This window comes from Danio aesculapii, chromosome 1, assembly GCF_903798145.1.
Source record: "Danio aesculapii chromosome 1, fDanAes4.1, whole genome shotgun sequence".
Classification (NCBI taxonomy): Eukaryota; Metazoa; Chordata; class Actinopteri; order Cypriniformes; family Danionidae; genus Danio; species Danio aesculapii.
This window is the reverse complement of record NC_079435.1, coordinates 8,650,439-8,663,051: the sequence shown is the minus strand read 5'-3', so window position 1 is coordinate 8,663,051 and position 12,613 is coordinate 8,650,439. Positions and strand designations below refer to the sequence as shown.

The window sequence follows — 12,613 nt, the reverse complement described above, 5'->3', positions numbered from 1 at the left end:
CGCCATATGAACACACAACCTACTGTACACACTTCCCAGCCTTGTTCATGATTTGGGCCTATGTTTATCCTGTGTGTGTGTGTGCGTGTGTGCGTGTGTGTGTGTGTCGTCAGCTAGCAGGAATGTGTGCGCACCGCCAATGCTAAGATGGCTGCCAAAGACTAAAATGGCTGCCAGGAGTCCAGAAAAAGAGAAAGAGAGCGGGAGAGAGAGAGAGAGAGAGATGGAGACAACGTGCTAAATAGAGAGAAAAGAGAGCGCTTTCGACTGCTGTTCTTTTGTTTGTGCGAGTGTATTCGTCCTAATCTCGACACACTCTATGAAATCGCGCTGGCATGAGGCAGTGTGTTCCCTTATCACCTACAGCCGCCCGATAAACACCTCCACAAACACACACACACAGCAGCCTGCCATAAACTGAGCTGATAACACACACTTTCATGCATATGCACTCAGGCGAGTGTTTTTTCATTCGCTCATGTTGAAAATATCTGCTTGCTGTGTCCAAGTGCCAAAACATCATAATAATTGAATATGAAGCATCTTCTGCCATTCACACCGATGTTTTTGTTTTTCTCTCTTTGTTTCAATACAGAATCTGGCCAATCAGACAATTCCAGTCAACAAGGAGACTCGGACATCAAACCTCCACCAAACGGTGAGAAAACAACAGGCGCACTGATTTGTACATTAATATACCATTCAAAAGGGTTGGAAAGAAGCGTTCTACTCTTATGGATAAACCACATGTGAAATATGTTCCCAAACTGTTCCCAAATCACACATCTTGCCTGTTTTCACTTGCGTTTTATATGTCTCACCATCAGATTTTAAGATGCAATTGCACATTTGAAGCTCACCAGTGTTATATTTCATGTTATACAAGGGTCCTTCATTATTCGCGTGAGTTACGTTCTAAAAATCACCTGCAATAGGTGAAATCCGTGAAGATTATTAATATTATAGATGTTTTAAGGCTGTAAAACCCATCACTACACACTTTATACACTTTTCTCAGACAGGCATTAACATTTTCACACTTCTCTCTCGTTTAAACACTCTCAAAGTTCAAACCTTCATAGAAAAATAAGTCCAGTATTATAGAATCAGTGGTGGAAAGAGCACTGAAAAATCATACTCAAGTAAAAGTGCCATTACTTGCCTAGAAATGTAGTGCAAGTAGAGTAAAATGTCTGGTGTAAATATTACTCAAAGCGTGAGTAAAAAGTAGCCCTTTCATAAGTACTCAAGAGTAGTGAGTATTATGCTGTAGAAAGCTGATATATTTACATGTTTGTGTGTAAACGTAACATTCTGTAGTGCATTTAGTCATTGCCCAGCAGGCACACACTGTCATATCGCATTAATATTAGGTTAGATTTAGGTTGTGACGTCAGGTGACCAAAATTCAATGTCTAGCTAGCGTCTAAGGACAACATTATTTTGATGTCCAGTAATGACATCAAATGTTGTTAGGTTGTGTAAGAAAGTGACCAAAATCCAACGTCGAGTCGACATCTTAAACCAGCGTCATATTAACATCAAATACTGGCATTTATTCATCAGTTATGGCAACCAAAATCCAACGTCTGGTAGACGTCATAGTGGTAACGTCCACACAAGGCCAAGATATAACATCATTAGATGTTGATATTTGGTTAGTTTTAGGTTTGACGTTGACGTTGGCCTGACGTTGAGTTCTGACGTCAACCTGATTTTCATTTCCAAACAAGATGCAGCGTTCCCATGACGTTAGGCTTCAACGTCAGTCTGATGTCATGTCTTGTGCCTGCGGGTGTTTAAGGCCATTTCGATCATCATACAGTAAACATCCGTCATCTTCTTATCAGTGACTTGCATCAGTCTCTGGGTCAATGTGTGTAAAGATTTTTGACATCTTCTTGGACACTTTTAGTGCTTCCAAACAGTTCGCTGCAATTATAAATCGCCCGTGTCTTGAGGTAGTTCATTATGATGCGATTTACTTCTATGCGATTTGATTGGACAGGAGTCACAGGACAAATTTTTCTAATCCCCATAAACAAAAAAAAAATAAAGTAGTGACTGCAGATTGAAGGAAAGTAGTGGAGTTAAAGTACCGATACAGCACTAAAAATGTACTCAAGGGAAAGTACAAGTACACATTTTAAAAACTACTTGGTAAATTACAATTCCTGAAGTAATCTGAGTATTTGTAATTAGTTACTTTACACCACTTTATAGAATGAAACAAAAGATCAAAACCATTTGATCTTCATTTATTTATTCCGTAACGGCACCCTGCAGCTGCGTAACTTCTACCTTCCTTTAGCATGTCCAGAAGTTCAACATTTTGTGCGATGGTTATCATCTTTCTCTGCCTTTTGGGTGCTACTTTTGGCGGTGCAGAACGCTTTATCGACATAGTGGATAGAAAACTTGCAAACACACACTACAGCACTTCAAAGTCACACTGCTAGCGATCAGAGATTCAGGTAAATTTGGCAAGCTGAACGCATTCTGTACGCAAACGGCACGGAGGAGATTGATTGACATTGGTCTACAGCCAGTCAGGACGCAGAACACAATGCACTAATCAGAGGGCAGAACACAATGCGCTGGAGAAAAAAGCATGTCAATTTGCATGAAAAAAATCTGCGTAGCTGTGAGGCTGTGAAACGTGAACCGCGTTATAGCGAGGGACCACTGTATTCTAATATTCAAAGTCATAAGTGTCAATTTTTCAAATCGGAGATTTATACATCAACTGAAATCTGACCAGCAAACAAGCTCAACAGTGATGTTTGACAATATCTAGAATCTGAGGGTTCAGCAAAATCAAAATACTGAAAAAAAACTAGAAGTAAAATGCCTTTAAACTTGTCCAGAGGATGTGCTTAGCAATAGGGCTGCTCGATTATGGGAAAAATCATGGTAAAGGCTTTTAATCTATTTAATACATATTAAAGCTCTTTAACATTATTTTTAGGCTACTGAGTGAGTGATGTTGTAGGTTTGCACTAAACCACAGTTCTGCTTTTCATTTTCAAACCGTCTGCTAGTTATTTTATTGTCAAGATCTGAGGTGAACTATCTGCTGCTGCTTTCAGTAGTATGGCAATAAAATTCTCGTAAAATGGTATTTAAACTCACATCAGTAGCATTTAACTCTGAGTAAAGCCCATAATCAGTACCTGAGGTGATCATTGTCATAGTAGTTTACGCTGTTGTTCTACCGTGACTATATTTTAGACTGAGATCTTAAGTGTCTTGTTAGATTTCTTGTAAGTTCTTAACCGAGATCTTACATTTTTTTTTAGATTAGTTCCAAACCAACAACAAAACAAACAAAAAAATGTAGGTTTGCACTGAATCACAGTTAAAGTAGTATGACAATAAATGTCACGTAAAATAGTATTTAAACTCACATCAGTAGCGTTTAACTCTGAGTAAAGCCCATAATCAGTACCTGAGGTGATCATTGTCATAGTAGTTTATGCTGTTGTTCTGTTGCAATGCCGCAGAAATAGAAAGCATCTCTAAAATAGTAATTTTATACGTCACCTTCACAAATGTTTAGGACAAAACTCCTTTAAACATAGAAAATATATAGAACATTAATCACGTATTGTGGTGATGTGTCATGTATAGTTCGGACACGGTGTTCAAATAAAGCAATCTGGCTGAATTGTGTCTATAATTTGAATGACTCATTATTGACTAGCTCAGTCTTAAATGCTTCATGATATGTTGATGTTTGCTAAATGTGGTCTGGTTGAATGAGTTGAGTGAGGAATGTGTTTTTCTCTCTGCAGGACATCTGAGTTTTCAGGACTGCTTTGTGACTTCGGGGGTGTGGAACGTAGCTGAGCTCGTACGAGTTTCTCAGAGTAAGTCCTGACACACTGTAGAGTCAGTCATCGTCTAGTTCCTGAACAGATCATTTGAATATTGGTGGTTTCTCATTAATGAATGGCTTCAGATGAGTCATGCATCTGAATCTAGAAATTAATTATTCAGTTCAAACACTCACTTTCTCACAGAAAAACGTAATGTTTTCTTGAATGTATTGTGTATTGTTTTGTTGCCTGATTTATGAACAAATCACTTGATTGTTTTTTGATTCATGAATCAATGGAATCATTGATCAAACAGACTGAATCGATCAGAATCATTCATCTGAATCAGAATAAATCATTCAGTTAACTCACTTTCTCTCTAAATATGAAGTTTTGCATGCATCATTAATGTACTATATGCTATGATTGCAATATTCTATTCATATTTTGATTTTTTTTATATATTTTTAAATATATTTATTAAATTTTAGTCTGATCTTAGTTGTTTTCTTTGGTTTATTAGTTTATTTTTATTTATATTTACATCATTCATTTTCTTTTCAGCTTAGTCCCTTTACTAATCTGGGTTTGCCACAGTGTAATGAACCGCCGACTTATCCAGCATATGTTTTACACATTGCTCTTCCAGCTGCAAACCATCAGTGGGAAATACCCATACACTCTCATTCACACACATACACTACGGACAATTTTAGCTCACCCAATTCACCTGTACCGCATGTCTTTGGACTTGTGGGGGAAACCGGAGCACCCGGAGGAAACCCACACGAACGCGGGGAGAACATGCGAAATCCACTCAGAAATGCCAACTGACCCAGCTGAGGCTCGAACCAGCGACCTTTGCTGTGAGGCGACAGCACTACCTACTGCACCACCACGTCGCCATATTTATATCATATACATATTTATTATGTTAATAGTTATTTTAATAATATTTTTTAATAATTTTTATTTAAAAGTTAGTACTTTAAATGGAAACGTTTATTTAATAAAATTTTATATTTTAAAATAAAACTTTATTATTGTTTTATTTCACTTTATATTATTCACTCTATATTATTGTTTTTTATTTTACTTTATTTCAATTGTCACATTTTTAATGGTTTACTTTTAGCTAATGATAAGAACACGCTAAAAAACACATTTATCATAAAATTTTGCATGCATTAATTATTTTATTTATATTTAAATAAATAATTTATTCTTTAAATTATTTTTCAAAATATAAATTTGATTTAATTTTTATTTCAATTTTAGCACTTAAATACAATTTTAGCACTTAATTACAATTTTAGCACTGAAATGAAACAAATTTTTTTCAAGAAACAAACACATTTGAATTTTTTACTTTTTTAGCTAATGATAATAACACAGGTGACACGGTGACTCAGCGGTTAGCACTGTCACCTCACAGCAAGAAGGTTGCTGCATTTCTGTGTGGAGTTTGCATGTTCTCCCAGTGTTGGCGTGGGTTTTCTCCGGGTGGTCCAGTTTTCCCTACAGTCCAAACACAAGAGCTATAGGTGAATTGAATAAACTAGATTGGCTGTAGTGTTTGTGTGTGAATGAGTGTGTATGGGTGTTTTCCAGTACTGGGTTATGGCTGGAAGGGCATCCGCGGTGTAAAACAAATGCTGGATAAGTTGGCGGTTCATTCTGCTGTGGCAACCACTGCATGAATGAAGGGACTAAGCCGAAGGAAAATGAATGAATGAATTATAATAACACATTAAAAATCCCAATCCAAACAATCCAGATGTTGGGTTGATGTGGTGTCTATGAAAAAAACAACAACATTTATCGGACATTTAGCCTGCATTCATTAGTAACCCTAACTTGAATTCACCAAGTAGGACATGTTCTTGTATTAACATCTATGTTGATGCTGGAACAACATTCCAATCAGCCAATCAGAATTAAGGGATGCATTTACCAATTATGTTAAGTTTAGGCTTACGGTTAGGTTTATGCACTTGTACATGAGTGTTATTCAACTATTATTCCCCTCTGATTTTGGGATTAATTTACAGTTATGGTTGGGTTTAGGGGTAGGGAATAGCTATGGATTATATTTTCCAACAAAAATGATGTTCCAGGATCAACATAAATGTTAATCCAGGATCGCATCGTACTTGGCAAATCATGACGTGCCATTAGTAACTCTCTCTCTTTCTTATTTCATGACATTCAAAAGTTTCTCTCTCTGTGTCTCCTGCAGCCCCTGTTGCAACAGCGTCAGGTCCCAATTTCTCCCTGGCGGATCTGGAAAGTCCCGGATATTACAACATCAACCAAGTAGCACTCGGCAGACGTTCACTCGCCTCTCCACCATCTACAAGGTGAACACACACACACACTCTCTCTCTCACAGATATAAAGTTGAAGTCAGAATTATTAGCCCTTCCCCCAATTTCTGTTCAACGGGGAGAAGATTTTTCCAACACATTTCTAAACATAATAGTTTTAATAACTCATTTCTAATAACTGATTTCTTTTATCTTTGCTATGATGACAGTAAATAATATTTGTCTAGATATTTTTAAGATACTAGTATTCAGCTTAAAGTGACATTTTTGTCACTTAAGGCTTAACTAGGTTAATTAGGCAAATCATTGTATAACGATGGTCTGTTCTGTAGACAATCGAAAAAAATATTGCTTAAGGGGGCTAATAATATTGACCTTAAAATAGTTTTTAAAAAAAGTAAGATCTGCTTTTATTCCAGCCGAAATAAAACAAACAAGACTTTCTTCAGAAGAAAAAATATTGTAGGAAATACTGTGAAAAATTCCTTGCTCTGTTAAACATCATTTGGGAAATATTTGAAAAAGAAAAATGACAGGAGGGCTAACACTTTAGACTTAATCTGTCCCTGCTCTGTTTGCCTGTTTGAGTCTCTGTTGAACTGAGGTGTGATCTGTGATGCTCTTCTTCTGTTTCCTGCTTTGTTTGTAGGTCTGAGGTGGAGCTGTACGCCAGTCTTCCTCGCAGGTACACACTCTGTCTACTGGATCACTATTTCTATTGTACTCTTAGACTGTCTATGATCAAGTTTAGATGAATTATTGCACTATTAAGCTCAACTATGAAAACATTTGAAGAGTGCACATTTTATTATCTCATATCTTTTGGATTGAATTAAGAAATCATTGAAATTTCAAAAGAAGCGTCTAATTGTTTAAACGGACTGACACTGTTTCAATTTACTATAATCTTCTATGTGAAGCTGCTTTGACACAATCTACATTGTAAAAGCGCTATACAGATAAAGGTGAATTGAATTGAATGGTCCTACATTATATATAAAATCGATTATTTTGTTGTGGGCTTGTCAGCATTTCAATTTATTGTCAAACAACTAAATTCATATAATTAGTTGCGTTTTAAGAGTCTAATAAATTCTTTTAATACTTTTTATATTTTACTTTATTACATTATTAAATGTAATAAAGTATTAACTGAGATCATTATCAAAACATTATTAAATAGGCCTATATTTTTTTTTTTATGGTGTGAATAGAATGTTCTAGAGCAGCGGTTCTCAACCTTTTTCACTTCAGGGGCTACTTCTTTCTCCGATAAGTTTTTGTAAGCTTACCTGTCTGACATTTTGAAACTTTTTCTAAAATGTTTGTATGAAATGCTCATGGCGATGCAGTGGCGCAGTAGGTAGTGCTGTCGCCTCACAGCAAGAAGGTTGCTGGTTCGAGCCTCGGCTGGGTCAGTTGGCGTTTCTGTGTGGAGTTTCTATGTTCTACCTGCGATCGTGTGGGTTTTCTCCAGGTGCTCCGGTTTCCTCAACAGTCCAAAGACATTTTATTTATTTTATTTTTTATTTTTTTAACATACACAGATTCAAATAGAGAGATTGCAAAAGACCAGCTTCTGCTTTAAACTGGACTGAGTATCTATTATTAAATATCTCCTATTCAAAAATACAGCTCCACCAGAGTGTGTCTGAAGCTAGTATTTTTAATATATGAAGCTAATTTATCAAGTTTATTTTACATTCTATGACTGAAACACCATTGAGCCTCACTAGATTCTCTTGTATGGGTGCGCGTCTGTTATAGAACACTCACAGGACATTTATTTGGACAACTATGCGGATATATTGAATAGTTCACACAAAAATACATAAAAAGAGACTTTCACTTCATGCAGTTTGTTAATGAACAGACTTTCATGTGTACTAGTTGCAGAGGCGATCATGAGACTGTTTTTTGTGCCGAGTTTGAAGTAATCAATCAGAGAACAAGACTACTTCGATCATTTTAATATAGCAAATTAATAATGAAATCCAAAAATTGTACTATAATAATAAGAGTTAATTATAAATGTATATCTCGCGGCCCACCAGATTGCTGTGGCCCGCTAGTGGGCCGCGGCCCACCGGTTGAGAATCACTGATCTAGAGCCCAATTAACCTGACCCTATAATATAATATAATATAATATAATATAATATAATATAATATAATATAATATAATATAATATAATGTAAAATAATATAATATAATATAATGTAAAATAATATAATAAAATAAAATATAAAATAATATAATATAATGTAAAATAATATAATGTAAAATAATATAATGTAAAATAATATAATATAATATAATATAATATAATATAATATAATATAATATAATATAATATAATATCTGCTTTTTTTCTCATTGTTTGTCTGAGTGTCTGCATCTGTGTGTTACTGATCTCTCTCTGTGGGTTTCTCCGGGTTTCTGCAGCTCAAACAAGCGTAAGTCTATAGATGACAGTGAGATGGAGAGTCCTGTGGATGATGTTTTCTACAATCGTTCACCAGCCGGCACCAGCTCTCAGTCCAGCGGCTGGCCCAACGATGTGGACGCAGGTGAGCCTAGCACACACACACACACAAACACAAACATGACTTATACACGGAGCTGGTGCTGATGTCATATTCATGGCTGTAGTGGCCCACATTTCCACCAACACAAGACCCAAAACAAACATGCTGTTCAAGAAGCTCCTGAAAAAATGTCAATATCCTGAATTCTGTTTTTATCAAGATTTAAGGCCAAAAAATTTATGAATTATCAGTTAAGAGGCAGAAAAACTTGCGCATAAAAGTTAAAAAGGCAATAACAACAAAAAAAAAGATCGAAATTTTAAGCTTGAAACGCAGTGTTGGTGTGCATTTCACTGGCTAATGTTTTACATGGGCATCTCTGTGTATTTCAGGTGTGTATGTTATTAAAAGCCCCACACTGCAGATTCACTTTTTTTTGGTGATTATTGGTATTTTGTTAGGGCGGCACGGTGGCTCAGTGGTTAGCACTGTTACCTCACAGCAAGAAGGTCGCTGGTTCGAGTCCTGGCTGAGTCAGTTGGCATTTCTGTGTGGATTCGCATGTTCTCCTCGTGTTGGCTTGGGTTTCCTCCGAGTGCTCCGGTTTCCCCCACAGTCCAAAGACATACGCTATAGGTGAATTGAATAAGCTAAATTGGCCGTAGTGTATGAGTGTGTGTGTGAATGCGAGAATGTATGGGGGTTTCCCAGTACTGGGTCGCAGCTGAAAGAGCATCCCCTGCGTAAAGCATATGCTGGAATAGTTTCAGTTCATTCTGCTGTGGAGACCCCTGATATATAATGGACTAAGCTGAAGGAGAATGATTGAATGAATCCAAATGGCCTTGAGTGGAAATGTGAGGAATGAGGCCAAACTGGGCACCAGCACCACGTCTGTGGAGAAAGCGGCAAACACTGATGAGCTCAACACAAAGTTTTCTCCTTCATTCATGTTAACAATTTTCTTCTCCAGTTGCAGTGCAGCACCATTTGACGAATGTTCAAGAGAGGAAGATAAAGCATGAGAATGACGGCGTACAGTTTCCTTACCATGGTTAGAAGGCACAACACACACACATTTACTCATGCACACAAACAGAGGGGATAGATAGGCTAGAGTTAGATTAGTGGTTAAGTATGATGCTTGGTTAGCTCGCTATTGAGTAATTGTTTGATTCTATCTGTATATTTGATGTGTGTATTCTGGGAGTTTGCATAAAACACTGAATATGAAAAAATTCAAATATTCATAAAAACTCGTTTGAAACATTTATTGAATAAGGAGCAATATTTACAAAGCACTTTCTCTCTGAAAGTAGAAAAACAGTGCACATTATGCATTTTGGTAGTTTTCGGCCAATTTTTGAATAACTGGGGCTCTATCATACACTCGCCACATTTTCAGACCAGCGAAACCCTAATTTTCACGTTTTGCGCCACATTCTTTAAATAGCAAATGCATTTGCGCCACTTTGTGGACTCATGGGTGTGCTGGTCTAAAAAGGAGGTGTGTTAAAGCGCATTGTTGGCACGTTGCTATATTGAGAAACTGAAATAGACTCCACCATTGACCAAATAAATGCTGGTCTAAGGTCAGTACAGAGCTCATTAGTTATGCGCCTTTGCAGGATTAAACGCTTATTATACACAGGATGTATAGCAATACACAAGTATCTGTACATATGAAAAAAATTAAAGGATTAAAATGTTACAAAAAGTATTATTTACTACATAGTTATAAAAACCACTACGTCCATGCCTTCTTCATGTCCAGGGGGCTTTTTTCACTTTATTCATGACAATTAGCATTTTTATTATAATGTTGTTATTATAATTAGCAGTATTATTTATTATATGCATATTTATATTTGTTTTAATAAAAACAAGTGTAGATTTGTTCATCTGTCGGGTTTTGAAGATGTGTGCATCACCATATGGGGCACAAGAGTAGGATGCGTGTTTGGAAATAACTTGGATATAACTTTTGACCACACTTCCTTATTGTTTATTCATTCGTTTGCTTGAAATTAGAACTGAATTTAGAAATCATTTTGAAACAAATCTTTGCGTTAAACAAACGACATTAAATATATAGGCTAATGGATGTCTTCAGTGGAGTGAGTTTCCACCGTTTCCTATCCTTTCTTATCCACAAAAGTAAAGGAGTAAAGTAAAGAGTAAAAGTAAAGAGGCTGAATGGAGGAGGCTCGCTCTTTATCCTCGAGCTGCAGATGCTCTGATTAACTGTTTTCTCGCTAGTGATGCATTCAGTTTTTCCACTTACGCCATGTAAATAGAAACTGTGCCATGAACCTCCTCCAACTGACTCTTAAAGGAAATGGGACATGAGACTCTGATTGGTTTAATTCTATTAATGAATTATGGGTGTGTTTTGAGCATAAGCACAACCCTGTTAGACCATGCACCACGGCGCAAAACGTATTTTTCCGTCCTTAAAATAGCAAAAGTGGATTCGGACACGCATTTTAATGCTTTGGCACCCTGCGCTTTATACTTTACACCTAGATCATTTAAATAGAGCCCCTGGTTTTCACATGCAATTCTGCTATAGAGATGCTTTTTCAAATGCCATAGAAATGCAATTTGGTGAAAATGTTTATGTGATGCATGTGTTACGTGTTTAGTTTAGTGTTACTTTACAAATTGCCATTGACTGGCCTGGCGTGCATACATGCGGGTGTACATCGTGCAATCTTTGGTGTCATAATACCTTGTGTGCATTTTTTCCCATCAGGAGAAATCACATTGTTAAAGAACCCCTATTATATATTAAAAAGGGTCATATTTTGGTTTTAAGGGTCTCCAACAACAGGCTGATATGCATGAAAGCTTTCATTGTCTTATAATAAGCATTTAATTTTACCTAATTATCCCAGCGACTCCCATATGAAGCGTTCAGCGACTCATTTGTTCCCAAAGCCCTCCTCAGCGCGAAGCCAATCTGCGCTGATTGGACCTATGACAGTCTGTTGCGATTGGTCGACAGTGTGAGACAGAGTGAAATGCCCAGCACAGCTTATGAACAATATTGAAGTAGTCAGAGTGCATAGTGTATTTGTGAACATACCTGCCAACACTCCTGTTTTTCCCAGGAGTCTCCCATATTTCAAACCCATCTCTAGCCACCCACCCATTTTGTTATTTATCCCGGAAAACTCCCGTAATTTCTTTGCTACTGTTTGTGGGCAGGGCCGCAGGTTTAAATTTTCCCAGGTTTGCGCCTGCAGCAATTGGGCGGGGCTTAAGTTTTGTATCGACGTCACGCTGAAATGGCTAAAGACTCATCAAGACGATTCATTTGAAGCTCTATGAGTCGACGCTTTTATAGATGAATCAATAGTTTTAAACATGGTGCACTTTCAGATTTAAGCCTTAGCTGGATATTTCACTTCACTTAGAGCTGTGTTACACACTACATGGAAGGTCATTTTCAAAAACCCATAATGGGGCTCTTTAATGCCTTTAATGAATGTGGCTCATCTCATGTAAGAGGAACTTAAGAGCCAAACCAAACATGTCAAGAAAACGGAGGTCTATCTGAAGTTGACGTCATCAGAGATTTTATTTACGACAGACTAGTCTTTATAATTGAAAAAAGAACCTGTATTGTGTCATCATGTCACGACTCAGATCGTATCTTATCTTTTATACGAGAAAGCAATAGGATTAGAGAGAGACGGTGGCTCTGAAAGCATCTGTGTCCTCTGTCTTTGTTTTGTCACATAATTTCATGTGATTTCTTCAGAATTCAGCAGGTCATAAAATCATGTCATATATCAATGCGTCCAAATGATTTCCACATAAACTCCTCATGTGAGGCACCTTAAAAGGGACCTATTCAAAATCCCTTTTATTAGAGGTTTGAACACAACAATGTGTGAATATAACCAGCTTCTGATGGTAAAACTTTATTCATTTT

General features: G+C 36.8%; 1 protein-coding gene across 7 annotated transcripts in view; it reads left to right on the top strand.

Moving 5' to 3' along the window:
* LOC130224827 (nuclear factor 1 X-type-like) overlaps positions 1-12,613 on the top strand; it is a 223,034-nt gene that overhangs the window by 168,488 nt on the left and 41,933 nt on the right. For all 7 annotated transcript variants that reach the window (XM_056456507.1, XM_056456508.1, XM_056456504.1 and 4 more), the window contains 6 exons: positions 596-658; positions 3,795-3,869; positions 6,058-6,178; positions 6,795-6,830; positions 8,591-8,715; positions 9,647-9,727. In XM_056456507.1, the coding sequence (XP_056312482.1) occupies positions 596-658; positions 3,795-3,869; positions 6,058-6,178; positions 6,795-6,830; positions 8,591-8,715; positions 9,647-9,727 (501 nt within the window). The remainder of the gene's footprint in view (positions 1-595; positions 659-3,794; positions 3,870-6,057; positions 6,179-6,794; positions 6,831-8,590; positions 8,716-9,646; positions 9,728-12,613) is intronic.